Raw genomic sequence first — 22,968 nt, forward strand, 5'->3', positions numbered from 1 at the left:
ATAGGATCTGAGGGAGAAATCTGCCAAAAGTATTCTAAAATCATTTGGAAGTGGGAAAAAAGGCTAAGCAAAAAGTGTGGTACAGTAACTGGGACCAGGAGAAAGAACAATTGGACCTGCTAGATATTGCAAATACAAGAGTATCAGATTGATGTTAAATCTAACAGAGACCTCAATTATTTAAATGTAGTAAATCCAGGGACTGGCTGGTGGTGCACTGGGTTAAGTGCATGTATTACAATGTGCAAGGAGCTGGGTTCAAGCCCTTGGACCCCACTTGCAGTGGAGAAGTTACATGAGTGGTGAAAAGCAGTGTTGCATGTGTCTCTCTTACCCCTTTTGCTCTTGACTTCTGACTCAATCAAATAAATAAATAAATATTTAAAAAGAGACAATATGAGTCAAAAAAATATGGCCAATTTACTATAGCAATGGTTGGGGGGTTATCCAATAAAAGACGCTCAAGTAAATGACTTTTTTTGAAGACTACAGAGTATTATACTACCTCCTACTAGTCACAAAATGAATTCTAGATGAACCAACAAAATAAAATATATTTGAATGCAGTGTCAGGGATAGACCCAAGGGTCTCATGCATGTGCTATACTGCCAAGTCCTACCCCAACCCTAACTATTTTAAAATTTAGGTTGTTTAACTGGTCTTAGAATTATAAGAGTCTTCTAGCATAAAAGCACTGGACAAATTGCCATGGTCAAGGGGTTAGGAAAGGGTTGAGTATGTGAAAGCCCCAAATTGCATATCTGCGATCTCAGACCCAGCATCACCATAGGCAAAAGCTGAGCAGTGCTCTGGGTTACTCTTTCATAAAAGTAAATAACTTTTTAAAAAATAAGAAACCACCATAATCTGAAAGAAGTTTGAAGACTAATTAATTTGACCAATAGACACGCAAAGCAAATACATATCAAAAGTGCTGTCAGCAAGTTTGAAGGCAATCTGGGGAAAACATGGACTCTCAGTGCAATAAAAGATAAGTATGCTTTGTTCCCACCTCAATAAGGGAAATGACCCTCCAGAAAAACTGTGCAGAGAATGTGAAGTGATAATTCACAGATCAACATAGGTATATAGTGAGTAGTAAGTATAAAATGTTTATATCTGGAGTTTTCTATAGTGAAATTTGAAAGTAATTTGAGAAAAGGGACAAGAAGAAAGAAAAAGAGAAACCATGAATGAAATGAGATGTTGAGGAGCTGGGAGGTACCAGATTTCACTGTAACATGTTCCTAATTCCCCCTCTAGGTTTCAAAACAGGATCTTATGTATTAAGTGTTTAGGACAAACATAAAGCAAACCCAGCACAGTGCATACTTTACAATACACGAGAACCCGTATTCAAATCTCTATACCATATTAGGAGCACCAGGCACGACAGTTGCTGTGGTTTCTCTCTCTCTCTCTGTGTGTGTGTGTGTGTAGAGAGAGAGAGAGAGTTTGTGTTTGTGTGTGTGTGTGTGTATGTGTGTATGTGTGTGTGTGTGTGTGAGTCTGTCTTAAATATAAAAAAGAAAAAGAGGTGAGTCGGGCAGTAGCACAGCAGGTTAAGCACATGTGGCGCAAAGCACAAAGACTGGCATAAGGATCCCGGTTCGAGCCCCCGGCTCCCCACCACCTGCAGGGGAGTTGCTTCCCAAGCAGTGAAGCAGGTCTTCAGGTGTCTATCTTTCTCTCCCCCTCTCTGCCTTCCCCTTCTCTCTCCATTTCTCTCTACCCTATCCAGCAACGACGACATTAATAACTACAATAAAACAAGGGTGACAAAAGGGAATAAATAAATATAAAAAAGAGAGAGATCAGCTAGCAGCTGTAGAAGTTCACAGGTAATGTTATCAGTGAATTAAATAAAATGATTAATATGAAATTATTGCTCAAGGTCCCTATATCAACTTCCTACATCACCATGTGCCAGAGCTTTGCTCTCTCTCATACAAAGAAATGCATCGAAAGAAGAACTCAGGCTGGAGTGATAGCATAGTGGTTATAGAAAAAGATTTTCATGCCTTCCTGCAATTCCTCTCCTGGGGATATATCCTAAGGAACCCAACACATCCATCCAAAAAGATTTGTGTATACCTGTGTTCACAGCAGCACAAATTATAATAGCCAAAACCTGGAAGCAACCCAGGTGTCCAACAACAGATGAGTGGCTGAGCAAGTTGTGGTATATATACACAATGGAATACTACTCAGCTATTAAAAATAGTGATTTCACCGTTTTCAGCCCATCTTGGATAGAGCTTGAAGAAAGCATGATAAGTGAAATAAGTCAGAAATAGACGGATGAATATGGGATGATCTCCCTCACAGGCAGAAGTTGAAAAACAAGACCGGAAGAGAAAACACAAATAGAACCTGAACTGGAATTGGTGTATTGCACCAAAGAAAAAGACTCTGGGGTGGGTGGGTGGGGAGAATACAGATCCAAGAAGGATGACAGAGGACCTAGTGGGGTTTGTATTGTTATATGGAAAACTGGGAAATGCATGTACAAGCAATTAATGCCATCGAATTCATATGATCAAAGTAATAAGTCACAAAGTAGTAAGTCACTTTGGCATGTAGATTATTTTGAACCTAAGGCAATAATGTCGCAAATAGTCATCTTTAAGAAAACAGGCAGAGTTGGGGGGAGGTGCACCTGGTTGTGCACTCGTCTCACAATCTACAAGGATCTGCATCTTCACCTGGAGGATGAAAGCTTCACAAGTGAGACCAATGCTACAGGTGTGGTTTTTTATCTCTCTCCCTCTTTGTCTCCCCTCCCCTTTTAATTTCTCTGTTTCTATCCAATAAACAGTAAATAAAATGTAAAATAATGAGGAGGAAAAGAAAAAAGTCTTGTCTCTTCAGTAGTTGAGCTGGTATAGCGGAAAACTATTTTTGACTCTCTGACAGAAAATAGTCTTAACCAAGACTGGAAACTCAGACACAATACAATAAAAGTAAATTTTGGATATAAAAAATATGGAAATTTATGTCATCAACACAGCCTATACACACATATTTGGGAACAAGAACTACAACAATAGTAATAGACAAAATGGTGAATATCCAAAATAGAGAAAGAAATCTTACAAATTAAGGAAAATATAAGCAACACAGTTGAGAGGAATCGGCATTTCTTTTTTTTATTATCTTTATTTATTGGATAGAGACAGTCAGAAATCGAGAGGGTAGGGCAGATAGAGAGGGAGAGAGACAGAGAGACACCTGCAGCCCTGCTTCACCACTTGCAAAGCTTTCCATCTCCAGGTGGGGACCGGGGGCTCGAACCCGGGTCCTTGTGCACTGCAACATGTGCACTCAATGAGGTGCGCCACCACCCAGCCCCAGGAATAAGCATTTCACAAGACACATTTAATAGGACAAAAAGTATTAGAGAAAACCCAAATTCATTAGTATTCAAGTAAATACAACTGTTTAAATTTCAAATTATAAAAGAACTGTTATGCCATACGTTGGTAGACATAGGAAGGAAACAATATCCTATGTTCTAAACAAAAGGGGAAATGAGTTTTAGCAGCCTGTTGTTGTAAATCATCATGTAAATATACATTTATATATAATAGGTTTATGTATTATAAATAGTATACTTATATATAATCATAAATAAAATGTGTATATATTTATTATAAATGATACACATATATTTGTTTATTATAAACTATATGTTTACATACATGCTTAAAATAGGTACCTGTACTTATAATATATATACTGGAAGAGCAGCAGTAGGGTTATATGCATAACGATGTTTATTTTAGCTTGACTATAGTGTAGAAATTTGGAAAGGATGAATGTACATGTTCATTAATAGGGACACAACTAAATACATTGTACAGGCATGAAATATTTGACAACCTCAAGCAGACATAAAATACATAGGATTTCTGGGAGTCGGGTTAAGCACAGGTGGCACAAAGCAAGGACACGGCATAAGGATCCTGGTTTGAGCCCCCAGCTTCCCACCTGCAGGGGAGTTGCTTCAGAAGCGGTGAAGCAGGTCTGCAAGTATCTATCATTCTCTCCCCCTCTGTTTTCCCCGCCTCTCTCCATTTCTCTCTGTCCTACCCAACAACGACATCAATAATAATTACAATAATAATACAACAAGAGCAACAAAAGGGAATAAATAAATATTTTTTAAAAGATTAAAAAATACATAGGATTTTTATCTTTGTAAAAGTAGCAATGAATTGGGTGGAGGGTAGATAGCATAATGTTTATGCAAAGAGACTTTCATGCCTGAGGCTTCAAAGTCCCAGGTTCAATCTCCTGCACCACCATAAACCAGAGCTAAGCAGGGCTCTAGTAAAAATAAGCAAGTAAAAAAAAAAGTAGCAATGAACAATAACAGAATATCCCAAAACCTGAGAGTTTCTGTGCATGAAAGCTCATATACAGCTTTTTACCCTTGAATGTGCACACAACTATAGAGGATCCATGCTGGTTTGGGTATATGTAGTGAGGAATGGTGGAGAAATACAAGTCAGGCAAAATAAAGGAAACGAAGGAAAAGGTAAAAAAAAATTAAAAGGGAACCACTATAAAACAAATCCAGCTATCATATTTATGTGTTTTATAAATAAACATATGTACAAATAGTTATATATACATATATATTGAATTCTATCTAGAAAAGATACAGTAAAAATTAAATAGGATCTCTTCTTATTAAATATGGCAATAGCCATAATCCTATCTCTGGGTGATAGGATTAAGGGTGTTCCTCATTTTCCTTTTTACGAACCTTTGCATTTTTCTATAGTGAGAAATGTATCTTTTATAGTAAGGAGATAAAGCCAATAAATGTGACTTAAACAAACAAACAAAAAAAAACACGGGGAGTCCGGCGGTAGCACAGCAGGTTAAGTGCACACAGTGTGGAAGTGCAAGGGCTGGTTTAAAGATCAGGGTTCAAGCCCCAGATCCCCAACTGCAGGGGAGTTGCTTCACAGGTGGTGAAGCAGGTCTGCAGGTGTCTGTCTTTCTCTCCCCATATCTGTCTTCCCCTCCTCTCTCCATTTCTTTCTGTCCTATCCAACAACAAAGACATCTATAACAATAATAACTACCACAACAATAAAAAACAACAAGGGCAACAAAAGGGAAAATAAATAAATAAATAATATATATTTTTTTAAAAAACATGATAACTGAAAAACTAAGCTCATTTTGGAAATCAAGTGAAGTAAATAGGGTTAAATAGCTCTCTCACATAAGAGCTGTCCCAGGGCAAACGCTAGAAGAAGAAGAAGAGCTGTCCCAGTTTAAGGTATATGAAATCAGGATCTATTACCATTTAGCCTGCAGAAAGTGACTCACCTATGGCAACAGACTAAATGGCTATTTCAAGGGGGCTATTTGAAGCAGAAAATGGGTCTATTTCCCCTACTTAACACTTTAATGGCTTAAGTAAATCAGAAAGCCATTTTTTACCACTCTCAATTATCCAAGGATCTGTTGGGTTCTTTACTACCTCTCCCTCCCTCTGGCTTATGGCCATTTCACTGCTCAGGAACAGCTCCAAAATGGGTGCCAGGGAGGGAGGAAAGAGTCGAAATTAATTTAATCGATTTAGCTTCTCATTAGCAACTCTAATAAAAGGCTTGATAGATGAGATGGTGACAACTCGTGGTTACAATGAGTGTTGCAGGACCCTGGAGAATTTCACTTAAGCAAACTTGCCATACAGACAAACAGGACTCGCCCGCAATATAACTTAATGAATTTGACTTCGCTATTTTTAAGGAGGCCAGGACCTGAAATAAGGTGATATGTTTCCCTTCTCACATTAATTTGCACATTGAGAGAAAAACCATCAAAAACACAGGGACAAAGCCCTAGAATGTGAAAAACCTATCTTCATTGGAACAGCAGGAGCACAACACAAAGATTCTTATAAGAATGGAAGCGGTCCAAGGGAGCAAACATTGGCCATAAACCACCACCACAAGCAATCATTAAAAAGGACTTGTGAGATCAAAACTACACATATATTGATTTCCCTGTTTCACTTGACCTTCATGGATTTCTGCTCCTTGGGAAGCCCAGAGACAAAGCGGTTCAGGCCCATGGAGTAGGCTCAGCAATGTGTTCATCACCCCCTGATATCACAAACAAAACCATCTGGACAGTAATGGCAACAGAGCAAAACCAAATACCACAAGACAAAAGCACAATTCTCCCTTACTTGAAGATGACAGCAGCTCCGCGACATGGTGGACAGGCCAGGAGAAAGATCTGTAATTGAAAAACAGAATGGTTATCAAGAAAAGTGTCAGACACAGTGAGATGGTGTTACTATGATAATAATAATCATAAATAGCCAAAGTCTAACACATATCAGCTGGTTTGTCTCTCATGAGGGAAAGGTAGGCTAATCAATGCCATCAATGCCCATCATTGTCAGGTTCAACAAATAAAAATATACAAGGGTCAATTAAATTTGATTTTCAGATAAACAAAGATTAAAAAGCAGTGATGTTTTAGTACAAGCATACCCTACAAACTGCATGGAAGATATTTATACTCAAACATTAATCACTGTTGATCTAAAATTCAAAATTTATCTGGGTATCTTAGTTTTATCTGGAAACTCTATCAACATTATTACTCCCATTCTCCAAACCTGATTTTGCTTTGATTTTGTCTGTAAGGACAATTAGTTGTTTTCACTCTTTTTCCTTTCCAGGTCAAATTAAACAAAAATTTCCTTTCCCTTTTAAGAGACATCTTACTTGGCTTGCCTCAAGGTCTGGGTTGTTGTAGCCCTGGAAAACCTACAGCTGTGGCAGGCTGCGCTTCACCTGAATACTGCAAGCCCAGAAGACCTTGTAAAAGGTGCAGATTCCCAGGCTTCTTATTAGGAGTTCTCTTTCCAAAAGTCTGTAACTCAAGGACTCTGTGTGTGTGTGATGAATAACTGGAAATTCAACCTCTCCTAGCAGTCAGATATACCAAATGTGTGATGTTGGCCTAAACTGCTACAAGGGTCAAAGGCATTCAGCAAGACTAAAGGCTGACATAAGAACAAAACTCATGGGACCAGGCAGTGATGTAACCATTAGGTTATATCCATTAGGTGATGTAACCATTAGGTTACAACCATTACCATCTGCGTGGATCCAGGTTCAAGCCCCAGGTAGCCCCTGTAGGGGGGAAGCTTCAAGAGTGATAAAGCAATACTACAGGTGTCTTTCTCTCCCGTACCTCTCACTTCTATCTCTAAAATAAAAGGCCATCAAGAACAGTGGATTCAACATGCAGGCACTGAGGCCCACTGATAACTCTAATGGTAAGAAAAACTAGGACCCAATTCATGTTTGCAGTGTTTTTCCATCTATAGTGATTTAATGTTTAAGAAGCCAATTGAGTGGAGGAGGGAGATAGCTCAGCTGGTAGAATGTGTGTCTCCTCACCATGTGTAAGGCCAGCAGGTGTGAGCCTTAATACCACATGTGAGTACTGCGGATAGCACCCACAGAACTACATGGATGGTAGGGCCACATTGAGGTGGTTCTCCTCTCCTTATCTCTTTTTGCACCCCTCTAAATAAAAAAAATCATTGCTATGTATTCCTGGCTTCTGGAAAACATTTAATTTAATTATCTATATTACAGACATGTTAGCTTTGCCATGCATATATACATATATACATATACATACTCTCTAGCATTTTGTTTTTAAGTTGTGTAAGAGTCTATGTTTAAAAGGCACTAAAACATTGGCTTAATCACTGCCAAGAAGAGGAAGAAGACTGGGAAAAGAATAAAAGTCTTTGAAATTAACACAGTCAAGGAGTTCATCATTTGCATAATACCTTACCAAAAAACTCTTCCAGGAAATATCCATCGAAAACTTACCTTTCTCACTACGGATCAGTTTGATTAAAAGATAAAAATATCAATGATAGTTGCAGGTCCACAACCCTTTATCCTTTTACCACATCTACAAACTCCAAGAACTGGAAGTCTGTCTTCACAGCCAATTTGACAGAATGACTAGAACTGAACTGAGGCTCTTTACAGATTTCATCTATTCCATTTGTGGAAAATATTCATATGCTTTCCATGCCAACCATGTATTTTGATTATTAGGTACTACCCCAGGCCCCACAGGGAGTATATGTAAAATACTCCATGTGCATTGCATTTTGTTCTAAAAAATAATCTGCTTTCTGAAACACATCTAACCTTAATGGTTTGGGATAAGGATTGTTGACGTGGAATTTTTAAAAAATCATCCAAACAATAAATTTATCCCACTCCCCATCCATCCCTCGGAAGCAACCCAAGAAAGCAAGCAAGCTGGTATTCTTTCCCACTGACCCAGCATTAAAGTTACTCACCTTAGGCAAGGGACCAAGTTGAAGGCTGCACATAGTTACCCAGCATCAGGCCCATCAAAGGCTACACTCAGAAGCTACAGTATATAGAGAGCAGACAGGGTCCCCAACCACCTTGGAAAGGTCCTCGATATTTCTGGAGTCACCTAAGAGCCATGCCAGTAGCCTTCCTGAGCCTCTTGAATACCCAAGAGACTTCCAACATGCTAAACAGAGAAGCAAAAATGTGACAGTGGGCATTATGTTAATAGTTAACTTACTTTTCTATACCCACATTCAAGAAAAGGTGTGTGGGGCAAAGGAGATAGCATAATGGTTATGCAAAAAGTATTTCATGCTTGAGGCTCCAAAAGATTCAATCCCCCAGCACCACCATAAGAAAAAGAAAGAAAAAGGAAAAAAAAAAAAAAAAAGATGTATAAATTCTTGGGAGAAGGTTACCCTCTAGTGGTCTCATTTGTCTGTTTCTGATCCCTAACAGTCCTATGCCAAAAGCCCAGAGACCTATTAAAAGGAGCCTCTAGTCTCAACCCTACTAGGCCATCCTTTCATCCACCAATCATGAATTATCTTCTTTTGAGGCAACTAATCTAGATTTGTCTTTATATGCATCTTCTAGTAGTTACTTTCATGAGGTCATGTCATTCGAACCACCATTTTTGAAATTTCTCATCTTGTCTGACAATTCTCATCACCAGAAAAGGGACATCTTTTTCAAGTAATAAGTCAAATCAAATAGGTGTGGACATACCAAATCAGTAGATTTGAAGAAAAGAAAAGAAAAGAAAAGAAAAGAAAAGAAAAGAAAAGAAAAGAATACTCCCAAATTCATATTCCCTTCATGACAAATTCATGGTCTTTTTTTAAGGAATTCTAAAGCTTTATCAAATATAACCTCTCCACTTTATCAGGCCAGAGTTCCATCCATGACCAACATTATTAACCAAAGAAGTCATGTGAAAATAACATTCTAATCCAGAGGAATGAAGGCCCTCAGCCTGAGCCTGAATATCTGATTTTTTTCCTTGGTCTGCTGCCAACAGCTTCAAATTTTGTTACTATGATACAATAGCAGAGAGAAAGTTACACTATCCCTTCAAGTGCAAAGAGTGGGAATAAGGCAAATGCCTGCAAGCCCAAACTAGGGTGGTAGGAGGATGAGAATATTCCTCAGCTTATCCCAACACCATCCTGGCACTTTGTATCCATGCTGAAGTCTGTCCAGCTCAGCACCTTAATAAAGGGTAGGCATGGCAGAAAGCACCCAGCAAAAGGGTACAAGTCACTTCCTATTGCCTAAGTGGTGTGCCTTGCCACTAAATCCCATTTTACAAATGAAGAGACTGAGTGGAAAAGGTTCTGACAAACTTTCTGACAATAATCCCAGCTTCCTAACTCTCAGGTCAACACACCTTCCATATCATATGTACCAGGCCTCATAAGGGCTTCTCTTCTTTGGAATATATCTCAACCCCATGGTATATAGAGTCATCTAAGCAATCCCCCCCCCCCCACACACACACATATGTGCCACCGCACAGCTCACAAGATCTACTCCCCACAAGGGTGAAATATCTCAAAAACACAAAGCTATCTGGGAAGCTAATTATGTTTATACAGATGGAGTTCAAAGTCCAGCATTCCACAAAGGCAGGCTAGTTTTAGCTCTAGCCTGCTGGGTACTTGCACTACTTGAGTCTTTAACAAAACTGAGGTGTTTTTAATCTTCTTGTTTTTTCCCCAGAAAAATAACATAGATTTCCTTCAAAACCATATCCTTGGGCTAGGAAGATATATAGTGGTTATGCAAAAAAAGATGTTCATGTCTGAGGCGCTGAGGTCCCAGGTTCAATCCCCAGCACCACCATAAACCAGAGCTGAGCAGCACTCTGCTAAAACAAACAAATAATACCATATTCTTCATTCCCTCAGAATTCCCTCGCCAAAAACCATGTAAGTTCTTTACTGAGCACCCAACTTAGCACATGCAGTTGTTGTAGATCTTCCTCTACCTCTGAACTACTCTGGTTTCATGTTCTTACCTTTCCTATTTAATTCTCAGTCCTGTTCTAGTCACATCAGTCTGAAGTTGACTGGAATCATTGTCCAGCCTCCCATCAGCTTCTGCTCCACCCTCACCAGTAGATTCAATAACTCCTCATTTTTGTAATATCAAAAGCATATATGTATATTTTTACTCACAGGCTGTGCTAGCACTTAGAGAAATGCTTTGGGGACAAAAGGTCTATTAGCGCAGGTCATCCTAATTGAAGGGCTAGACAGGTTAATCAGGGAAGGCAGTAGAAAAACAGAAAAAACAGAGCATGAGAGAAGATAAGAGAGTACTATTAGGCCTGGTACACAATATTCTCAGGCCTAGTCCTCCCTGCTTTAGTCATCTTGCCTCAACCTCCCATTATGGTATGGCACTCCCTTGGTTTCCTGAGAACAAGTACTTACAACCATTGCCCACCAGAGGGAACACCTATTCCCTGAGCTGCCCAAAGTCACTAAATAATGGTCACATACTTGAGCTTTCATCCTATCTCCCTGGACCACTGCTCTTTCATACTCAGTCACACTACTACCTCAAGAATGATCTATGTAAAATGCCGCCCTGTTCTACTATTTAAAATCTTTCAATACTTTCTAGTCTTATTTCCAACTCAGACACCATCTCCCCCAGAAAATACCTTTAGCCCACCTGCATGTTAGCTGTCTGGGTCAGGTAAAATTAGTAAAATCATGGGCCCCTTGGTATATATGTAAAATAGATTTCCTCACTTTTTCCAAAATGGAGACTTCAAATCTCATCTACTCTATTCTTACCTTTATGTCCCTAATTATTAAACAATTTGCTCTGCTTTATATCTTAATGCTTTTCAGCCACCAAGTTGCAGATGCTGCTGTGATGCCAACATAAATTCCTTGGGCAGACAACCTTAATAATGTGTTCTGGAACCCCACCTCTCCAGAGCTCTGCCCCACTAGGGAAAGACAGAAACAGGTTGGGAGTATGGGTTGACCTGCCAATGCTCATGTCCAGCAGAAAAGCAGTTACAGAAGTCAGACCTTCCATCTTCTGCACCCCACAATGATTCAGGGTCCATGCTCCCACAAGGATAAAGAAGCTTTCAATGGAGGGGATGGGATGTGGAACTCTGGTAGTGGGAACTGTGTGGAATGGTACCCTTTTTAAGCAACAGACCTGTTGAGCACAATTAAATCAATAAAAAGAAATCTTTCACCCCAGCTTGGATGGAGCTTGAAGGAATCATGTTAAGTGAGATAAGTCAGAAACAGAAGGATGACTATGAGGTGATCTCACTCACAGATAGCAGTTGAGAAACAAGACTAGAAGGGAAACACAAAGCAGAACTTGGATGGGAGTTGGTGTATTACACCAAAGTAAAAGATTCTGGAGTTCAAGTCCTGGAACATAGTTGGCAGAGGAGGACCTAGTGGAGGTTGAATTTTATGTGTAAAACAGAAATGTTACTACACATGTACAAACTATTGTATTTTATTATGGACTACAAACCATTATCCCACAATAAAGAAATTAAAAAGTCTATCAATATTGTGCTGATACCTACAGAAGCAGCCCAGGATTCTGTGCATAGCAAGTCAGGTTTTCTCTATCTGAGATTCCGTCTATCCCTGGAAGTTTCATGCATTATACCAAACTGTATCCTGAACATATGCCATGTTCATAAACACAATTCCAAAACCTCATTTTGAATAGCTTTCATTTGACTCATTTATATCGATATGCAATTTCTCCAGCAGACTAAAGTTATAGGCCCATCTTCCCTTATTCCAAGGATTCCTTCTGTTTACCTCCTTCTGAGAAATGCCATTTTTCACCATTATAAGGAGTCCAGAGTCTTACTTCAACAACTTAGACAAAAAAGAAAAGTACCTACTACTTTTGAGTAGCTTTAAAATCAATATGCAGTGGATTTTCAGAAGTTTTTTAAGGTCAAGCTGAAGAAGTAGCTTATTTGGATAATGTGCTGCTTTGCCATGTGTACAACCAAAGTTTGAGCCTGTACCCACCACATTGAAGGAAGCTTCAGTGATGTGGTCTTACAGATTTCTTGGTTCTTTTGGTCTCTTTCTCTCTCTTCCTCTCACTATCTTAAAAAAGAAGTTGTGGGGACTGGGCTAGGTGCAATCTGTAAATTGCACAGATTACCATGCATAGGGACCTAGGTTTGAGACCCCCCCAGTCCCCACCTGTAGGCACAGGAATGGGAGGGGGAAGCTTCACAAGCAGTGGAGCAAACTGCAGGTCTCTCTCTCTCTCTATCTCTCTCTTTCCATCTCTCTCTCCACTCTCAATTTCTCTATGTTCTAAGAAATAAAAGAAAGAAAACAGCAATAAAACCAAGGGGAAAATGGCAGTGGGGAGCAGTGGATTCACTGTGCAGGCACAGAGTCCCAGAGGTAACCCCGCTGGCAAGAGAGAAAAAAAGGGGTCTGGTGGTAGTGCAGTGGGTTAAGCGCACATGGTACAAAGTGCAAAGACTGGCATAAGGATCCCAGTTCGAGCTCCCGACGCCCCACTTGCAGGGAGGTCACTTCACAAGCGGTGAAGTAGGTCTACAGATGTCTATCTTTCTCTCCCCCTTTGTCTTCCCCTCCTCTCTCCATTTCTCTCTGTTCTAGCCAACAATAACAACAGCAATGACAACCATAATAATAACGAGAACAACAAGGGTAACAACAAGGACAAGTGGGAAAAATGGCCTCCAGGAGCAGTGGATTCATAGTGCAGGCACCGAGCCCCAGCAATAACCCTGGAAGAAAAAAGAAAGAAAGAAAGAAAGAAAGAAAGAAAGAAAGAAAGAAAGAAAGAAAGAAAGAAAGAAAGAAGGAAGGAAGGGAGGGAGAAAAAAAAAAAAGGTTGTCAAGTCACCTTAAAGTCAGGATATTCCCAAACTTGAATGACTAGATTGCGACTAACTTAAATTATACCTAAGGAAAGAATTAATAGGATAGAACTTTGGTGGTGGGTGTTATGTAGTATTCATACTAAGCACTATCCAGGAAATCTAGGTCATAAAGATCAAGGTTTTTTTAAGGGTTATTTTTTATTCCATTAGCAAATTAACCCCTATTAAGAAGATGGACATAGGAAAGGTGGCATTGCCAAGTGGTAAGAGTAAGGACTTTAGGGAATTGGTTCCACATGCTAGTTCTACCACTCTTCTCAATAGTCAAGAAATTGGAGGATTATCATCTCTAATAGTGAGAACAGTGCACATATCTTATGATATTTTGGAGAGGATCAAATGAAATAAAGCAAGCAAAGCATCTAACACATGCCAAACACATAGCTAGCACCAAATTCATGACAGCTATATATATTCTGACTTCAGAAAATCATTTATATCTACTGTGAGCTATAATAGCAACAGCTTGTATCTACTGGGTTGTCAGAAAAGTCATGATGTAGGTTTGGATAAATATAAATATGTATATGCATATGCATGTGCATATACATATATGTTGGGGGCCGAGCGGTAGCGCAGCAGGTTAAGTGCACATGGCACAAAGTGCAAGGACTGACTTAAGGATCCCGGTTTGAGCCCCTGGCTCCCCACCTGCAGGAAGGATGCTTCAGGAGTAGTGAAGCAGGGCTGGTGGTGTCTATTTTTCTATATATATATGTCATGACTTTTCTGACAACCCAATACTTTCTAATACCTCTCATTACACTTGTTCTAATATATGTGTGCACAGTAGTGTTGTGATATTGTACTTGACTTTCTTTGTTCAGTTCCCTACAGGAAGAGTACACTTACCCATGCTAGAATCAGTTTCCTAATCTGTCAAGTGTGGGATTTCAAAAGCACTATCTTATAATATAGATATGAGGATTAATTGCTTTATGAGTTTATCTCGGTGCCTAGCACACTGAAAGGAATAAACTGACTTTTAGCTATTGATAGCACCATCCATCCTGAATGCTTTATTCTCCCCTCAAAGAAAATTCTCTTTTTTTCACTTTATTTTTCCTACCTTTGTTTCCTTTTTTTAAAATGATTTTTATTAATGATTTGATAATGATTGACAAGATTGTAGTATAAGAGGGGTAGAATTCCATACAATTCCCACCACCAGAGTTCCATATCTCCTCCCCTCCATCAAAGAAATTTCTATCCAAATCCATGGCAAATTCTTTTTCTTCTACAAAGCCTTCTCCAATAACTCCAGCCAACATTTTTCAGCTCCCACCTCAATGGCATATATAAAACTCATTAGGTATTTACATTTTATTTCATTTGGACTATTAGGTGGCTTTCTAGTATTATACATCATGCTATAGTAGATTGAGAGCTAAGATATGATGATCACAGCCTTCCTTCTCACAAATCTTAAACTGGCATCCATTAGCCACTGAACAAAGTCCAAAGTAATTTTTAGGCTAAGACTATCAATGACTGTGTCCTCTACTACCTTGCCTGTGCCTCAGGTTTTCATACTTTCTTCCAATATCATAACCTCAACCATTGTTTCTTTTCAAATTTTTAATTTATTTTGGATAGAGACAGAGTAATTGAGAGGAAAGGGGGAGAGGGAGAGATAAAAACAGACACACCTACAGCAAGTTTCACCACTCGTGACACTTTCGCCCTGCAGGTTGGTGCTAGGGGCTTGAACCTTGTGCATAAGAATGTGTGTGCTTAATCCAGTGCACAACCACCCTGTTCCATCTCATCCGTTCTTTCTATGAAGCTACCAGATTATTTGGGGATAGTCCCATCTAGTTGTCAGACCTGTGCCTCAGGCCAAACATACTTAAATCTGAACTGTCATTTCTCCTGGACCTCTTCCCTCTCTAACACTTTAAAAATGGGAGCAAGGGGCCAGATTTTCCAGACAACAGAATTCTAACTAATAACAGTGCATAGAATGAGGGAACCAGAAAATCACCAGTAGACAAACATGGCAGAAATAATTGCTGTAAGCAGAACTACCGGTAGATGCTATGATCAGTAACCAAAGTACCATCACTTTTGCAGCAAGCTATTGGTTATAAGAGAACAACAGTGACTTTACCATAACAGAATCCAGCAGACACTACCTTAGGCAAGTCATCAGGTTACCATCACCCATAAGACACATCATGTGCCTTCTGTATAAGGCACTAAGAAAGGTATAACATCAATTGTACGGTAATTTTGCTCAAATTGCTGAAATCTGATCATGAAAGTATTCAAATGTGATCACAAAAAAACATCAAGTCTAAATTGGAAGTAATTTACAAAGTAACTGGCCAGTTACAGAGGAACTGTTATAAAGGAAACCAATAGGAAATGACCACTGAATGCAAGGATTTGCTGGGTTTGATGCTAAAGCATAAAAAGAAACATTGGTAGAAAAACTGGCATAATAGAAATAAAATCTGTAACTTATTTCACAGAAAAAACGCTCATCTGAGCATTTCATAATGGTCAAGAATGATCTTAACTTTAGGGGAAGCTGAGTGAAGGGTACATTGTAATCTTCTGTAATACCTTTGTAACTCAGCAGTCTGTCAAAAGCCATTTTTAAATACAATGTTTTAAAATACTGTTACCTAGTCAATTAACCTATCTTAAAAGCATAGAGAGCTCCTCTTTCTAAGCACCTCATATGTAATCAATCCTCAAATGCTGTCATCTTTTAACATTTCAGCCTTTTCAATATACTTTATTGAAAATCCATTCTATCTTTTCCTAGCTCCATGTCTATCATTCTCTTTCTTTCTCCTCTTATTTCTCTCATCAGTAAATAAAGAAAATCATTTTAAGGAAGACCATGTACTATTCCATGAGTGCATTTTTTTCTTTTAAATATTTTTTTATTTTTATATTTATTTATTTTCCCTTTTGTTGCCTTTGTTGTTTTGTTGTTGTAGTTGTTGTTGCTGTTATAGTTATTGCTGTTGTTGTCATCGATGTTGGATAGGATAGAGAGAAATGGAGAGAAATGGGGAAGACAGAGAGGAGGAAAGACACCTGCAGACTTGCTTCACCGCTTGTGAAGCGACTCCCCTGCAGGTGGGGAGCCGGGGGCTCGAACCAGGATCTTACGCTGGTCCTTGTGCTTCATGCTATGTGCGCTTAACCCACTGCGCTACCGCCCAACTCCCCCATGAGTGCATTTCTATGAAATCCCCTAGCAGGCAAATCTATAGAAACAGAAAGATTATTAATTACTGAAAACCAGGGAAAGATGGCACGGGGCAGGGTCTAAAATATACAGAGTATGGAGTTTCTTTTTGTGATGATGAAAATGTTTTGAAGTGTCTGTGGTAATACTTGTGTATACCTGTGACTATGCTAAATACCAGTGATTAAGCATTCAGTACACTAAATGAACTACATCTCAATAAATCACTTTAAAAAATTCCCACAACCCCTTCTTGCTTGCTGAATAAAGTCTAAATTCCTTGAACTAGCATTCATGTCCCTCCCTCCTCTTCCTCATCATCAGATGACTCCTCTCCAACCAGTATTACTATTAACTACACTCTCCATCTACTTTCAATGGAAACAAAATGCATTATTCACCATCACCCCCACCTCCACCCTCTACACCTCCCTGCTTCCACCCCCTCACTATGCTCCCAAGAATGGTTTAAAAAAAAAAACTGCTACTCACCACCTCTTTTAAAAAATTTTAAAAATAAAAGAATAATAATAACTGCCCTTGATGAAGAACGCATTGACACAACAGTATGCCAGGGCCGCCGAGTATAGTTGTGTAGGTTGTGCACTGCACAACCCTAGTGGCGCCATTCAATTATAGTCTATGTGAATGGCACCCTCTCCTAGGGTTGTGTAGTGCATAGCCATTCGTGGCAGCAGAACTGGGAAACATTGCTAGAACTGGAGACCTAAGTCAAAAAGAATATCCAATGAAAGACTCTAACTACATTCCTGTTGAGAGGTCAGTACTTTTCAAATCTTCACAAGGTTAAAAAACAAACAAACAAACAAACAAAACTCAAGAGAATAGCATGGTCATAACACATACAGTATTTGCATGGAATCAGAAGACAAGAACATCTAAAATCCCAGCTTTCTCTAACTAGAACCTCTAAACTGCAAGCAGTGATGCAGGATTTCCTAAAATGGGGTGCAGTCAAGGTCTGAAAATACAAACTGTGAAGATAGAATGTGCTGCTAGTGGAGCCTAAGTGTGCCAGGCATTTAAGTTTGATTCTTCTTTTGGCCCCCACTTCAATTCAGCTCAATCTCCTATGTCCCTGTTGGCTCTATAGTCCATTTCTCTTATTTTAAATATTTATTTGATAGGACAGGGAGAAATTGAAAGGGGAAGGTGAGACAGAGAAGGAGAGAAAGATACATGCAGTCCCTCCTTCACTGCTTGTGAAGCTTCTTCCCCACCCACAGGTGTGGAGAGGAGACTGACTCATTGTGTGTTGTAAGGTGTGCACTCAACCCAGTGGCACTACTGCCCCATCCCTACCTGGTCCATTTCAACCCATTTCTTCTACCTCCTCAGGAGACCGAAGATAACCCACCCAGACTGGTGGTTTCTTTTATGAACCCCATTTGTGCTTACTGGTACTAGAAACAATTAACACTTAACTAAGTCTCTTACTGTTGCTAATGATGATAAGAGAAATACCATGAATGATATCAGCAAGTCACTTCCATTGAGTGCTTACTATATGCCTGGTAGTATATTCAGCATCGTGTATATATGAGATTCCACTTCTATTTACACATATTTATATTTATAAGGAAGCCAAACTACTGAAAGTTTAATAAGCAAGTGGAGGCAACAAGTCTTGTCCTTACAACAATCTGACTCCAATGACCACATGAGTAGTCAATACCTTTTGTTTCTATGTTCCTAATGTAGTACCAAACCATAAAATCTTCCCAAGAAACATATGAAAGTGCAACTCTGTTCCCTGACCTGAACCCAACTTAGGAGACAAACACGAAAAGGAAGACAGACAGAGAGGAGAGAGAGACTCAACTTTTGGAGGAGTCGTGATTTTTCTTCCTCTGATCCATTTAAGAAAGGATCACGCTGTTGCCTTGACCTCTATGCCAGAAAAATATTTACCACTGGATGACCTGGTTGTCTTAAAATTCCTCAGGAGAATGCTGAAGAAACAAAACCTGAGCCAAGCTATGTGAGAAATGGATGGTAACCAGCTCCCTGCAAGAAGGGGACCAACTGAGCCAGAGCCACAGTCATGTGGATCAACAAATATCTGCCAGCCAAGAAGCTATGTAACCATGGTCAAGGATTTTCAGGATGGGGAAATAAATAGGAGGTACACGAGGTTCTTAAATTTAAACTTCAGTTTGAAAAATAGGATTAATATTTACATATAATAATAAGCACAATTCATATAATAAGATTAACACTTGCAGTGATGCTAAATTATAAAATGAGAATGTAATAAAAACTGCCCAAGGGAAGGCAGACTTAACCTTCCTAATCACCTTTCATTTTGAAAGGGTATATTATTCCTTTAACTTAGTTTTCTATCCAAGCACTTATTCTTTGTAATTTTTCTTTCCTTAACTAAATATATTTTCTACCCCTTGTGGAGCTGAGTCAAGGATTATTTTTCTAATTTCCTGAATTCAAGCTACACTCCACTTTTAGTGGAGGGCCTTTTCTAAATTAATATATATTCTTTGTCAAAACCTAGGGTGTCCTGTAAATTCTTTCCCAGGATGACCAAAAAATAATCCCTCAAGCTAGCTAGTTACAAAAACAAATTTCCCATCAAATCTTATGAGCTCTTGGTTGAGTCTCACCTCCATTCCCATCAACATCTGTAACAAACGTAGATTAGCAATAGAAAAACAGAAATGCATTAACAGATAGCTCATATTTACATGGGAGATATAGAATAACTGAAATAACTCTCAAAGAAGGTCCAAGTAACCAACTTATGTATCTTCAGTTAAAGACAAAAGAAACTTGTTAGGAGCTCCCACCAAGATTTAGGCAATTTAGGGTAAAATAAGAATACAATTTATTTTAAAAAATAATAAAATTACTTGTGGTCAGATACCTGCCTTATTTTGTCTTGCTGGGTGGGTGCATGGGCTCAAAGACTTGTAGACCATAGATCCTGTCTGCAAGAAACTCCCAGTCAAGCTGACAAAAGTCTTCTCATCAGAATGGAGTACTGCTAGTACTCTGCCAATGAAAAATAAAATTGGCATGTGGGTTACCCTCATTCTTAGCTGGTCATTTTTTTCAGATGAAAATTCTGGCAGGAAGGCCAATGAAAACCATTGACATGAATAAAGGCTAATCTTACCTAAAACAATTATAGATTCAATTAAGTCCCTGTCAAAGTTCCTATGGTATTCTTCAACAAAAACAGAACAATCCTAATATCCACATGGAATAATAGAAGATGATGAATAGCCAAAGCAATTTTAAGAGAAAAGAAGAAAGACAAAGACATCACACTCTTTGACTTCCAACAATACTACATAACAGGAACAATTAAAACAGTATAGGTCTGGAACAATTCCAAACACTCTGATCAATGGAATATGATAGAGAGCCCAAGAATAAACCTACATGTATATGAACATGTAATCAATAACAAAGGAGTCAACACTATACAATAGAGAAAATAAAGTCTCTTCAACAAATTATGTTGGGAAAACTAAACAGGCACATGTGAACAAATGAAGTCAGATCATTACTTAATCCAACACATAAACTTTAATCTGAAATAGATTGATGACTCAGACATCAGACCAAAACCCATGGAATACATAGTAAAAAAGCATATGTATACTCCAGAACTTTGACATAAGAGACACATTTGGGGATTCAACTGATCAGAGAAGGAAACTAACGCAAAAATAAACAAATAGGACTATGCCAAATTAAAAAAAAATTGTCGCAAATATTAAAAGGCAACCTGGTACCCGGGAGATGGTGTCTGTACATTATGCATCAGACAAGGGGTTGATATGTAAACTATATAAATGGAATATACAGTTCAACAACAACAATTAGCAGCCCAATAAAAAAGTGGAAAAAGAGGGAGTCTGGTGGTAGCACAGCAGGTTAAGTGCACGTGGCACAAAGCACAAGGACCAGTGTAAGGATCCCAGTTCGAGCTCCAGGCTTCCGACCTGCAGGGGGGTTGCTTTCCAAGCGGCGAAGGAGGTGTGCAGGTGTCTATCTTTCTCTCCCCCTCTGTCTTTCCCTCCTCTTTCCATTTCTAGAGAGAAATGGAGAGAAAATCATAAATAAAAACATCAATAAAAACAACAACTATAACAATAAAACAAGGGCAACAAAAGAAAATAAATACTTTTTTTAAAAAAAGAAGTCATCAGGATAACATATTTTTAAAAAAAGTATAAAAAGAGATTTGAACAAAAACTTCTCCAAAGGACAGATACATGTAGTACACATAGACATGAAAAAATGCTCAACCTAACTAATTACTAGGGAAAAGCAAATCAAAAGGACAAGAAGGTATCATCTCACACTGGTGAGAATGGTCCATATCAAAAATGTTTGGAAACAAGTGTAGGTGACTATATGGAGGAAAATTCCTTTTTTAAAAATGGAAATACTTTATGATCCAGCAGTAGCACTCCTAGGAATGAATGATACAAAACACTAATCTGAAAGGATATATGAACCTGCCGTGTTCATAGCAGCACTATTCACAATAGCTAAAATAGTAAAAAAATACATAAATATCTACTGATGAACAACTGAATAAAGAAATTATGAAGGGAGTTGGGCGGTAGCATAGTGTGTTAAGCGGTAGCATAGTGTGTTAAGCGCACATGGCGCAAAGCACAAGGACCACCATAAGGATCTTGGTTCGAGCCCCTGGCTCCCCACTTGCAGGGGAGTTGCTTCACAAGTGAAGCAGGTCTGCAGGTGCCTCTCTTTCTCTCCCCTTTGTCTTCCCTTCCTCTCTCCAATTCTCTCTTACTTATCCAACAATGATGTATCAATAACAGCAATAATAACTACAACAATAAAACAACAAGGGCAACAAAAGGGCGTAAATAAATATTTTTTAAAAAATTACTAAAATCATGGGCTCCTTGGAACATACCTAAAGAAAAAAAGAAATTATGAGATATATCTTCAATAGAGTACATACCTACAGTACTTTACTCTGGAAAATAGACTTCTAAGGAACTTTCATTTGCTGCATGTCATATTCTTGTCAGGTTTGGCATATGAGTATGTATTGCTTTTATGTTTGAAACACACACACATACAAAAGCAATTTTACAAAGAATAAAAACATGGTATGTAACTCTGCTAAAGATATCCAGGAAGAAACAGGAGGTGTTTAGAAGTTTGAAAACCTGGAATGCTTTGTACTGGGGAAGGTGAAACTGCTGTTCCTCCCTACAGATAAGCTCTTTCTTCAAGCAATTGAAAGGATTTATTTTAATCCCATAGACTGTCTCAAGCCACTGTTATAGCCCAGACATCAAGCCAGGGAGATAATTGGATTTTTTAAGGGAAGGTGCCTCTCTTTTGTATGTGAAAATAATGACAGGGAGGCCACAGTGGAGCACATGAAATCTTCACGTTTTACTGGTCCCATCTTCTAGGCAGTAAAGGCTAAGGTACAAAAAACAAAATTAGCATATGTTCTCACCTGCCTCAAATAGCCCAGGATATAGATGCTTGACTTTTCTAAAAGTCATCATTTTGGGGCCAGGCTGTGGCACACCTGGTATACACGTTACCACCCATAAGGACTCTCTTTCAAGCCCCTGCTCCCTATTTGCAGGGAGGAAGTTTCACAAGCAGTAAAGGGATGCTGCCAAGTGTTTTTCTCTCCCTCTTTACTTCCCCCCTTCCCTCTCAACTTCTGTTTCTATCCAAAATAAAGGAAATTTTTTAAAAGATAAATTAAAAAAAAAACTAATCAATTTGAAACCACAAATGCACTTTAGCACCCCCTAAGCAATTTGTGCAAAATAAAGGATCAATTTCGGGAGCTCATTCCATAAGGTCATGATTCAAAGAGGCAGGCCTGAAACCTGGGCAGCAGTCTGTTAGAATGTTCCGGGTGATTTTAATGTACAGCCATGACTGCAAATTGCTGTTCTCACTACTGCTATTAACACCTTAAAGAAAGAGACTTCAATTACTACTTTAAAAAAAAATCGTCTTTAAGTAGTGTATCTCAATCCGCCCCAAGAAAAGATAGGCCAATGATGTCCATAACCAAGACAACATGCTGGGATCATAAAGAGAGTGAATGAGTTGTAATTGGAAAACCAAAGGTAACAGAAAAGTAAAAGTTAAAAAAGTAAAAGAGAACAAAGGCGTGGAGTATGAGTGTGTGTCTGGGTGTCAGTGCATCAGATTCTGGTTCCATCTTCTTGAAAGAATGCATTGACATAGATGCCCTTAAACGAGGGACAGCAACCCTAAATGGATAAAGTAAGTACTTAAAAACATGCTTTCTTCTTAATCAAACTTCTCAGGGAGTAGAAGGGAATATCTGCCTTGTAACAAACAAATTTTTGTTTATTTCTTCCAGGCCCTCTCTAGCTTCCCCACCTGCCACTGACAGAATCACAGAGCCAAATGG

At 38.8% G+C, this 22,968-nt stretch overlaps 1 protein-coding gene across 3 annotated transcripts in view; it reads right to left on the reverse strand.

The window, feature by feature from the left end:
- TMEM164 (transmembrane protein 164) overlaps positions 1–22,968 on the reverse strand; it is a 184,528-nt gene that overhangs the window by 87,503 nt on the left and 74,057 nt on the right. Inside the window, exon 3 of one of the 3 annotated variants that reach the window (XM_060182464.1) lies at positions 6,216–6,265. The exons of the other annotated variants lie outside the window; for them this stretch is intronic. Coding sequence (XP_060038447.1) covers positions 6,216–6,265 — 50 coding nt within the window. The remainder of the gene's footprint in view (positions 1–6,215; positions 6,266–22,968) is intronic. 3 annotated transcript variants of the gene reach the window in all.

This window comes from Erinaceus europaeus, chromosome X (assembly GCF_950295315.1).
Source record: "Erinaceus europaeus chromosome X, mEriEur2.1, whole genome shotgun sequence".
NCBI classification, from domain to species: Eukaryota; Metazoa; Chordata; class Mammalia; order Eulipotyphla; family Erinaceidae; genus Erinaceus; species Erinaceus europaeus.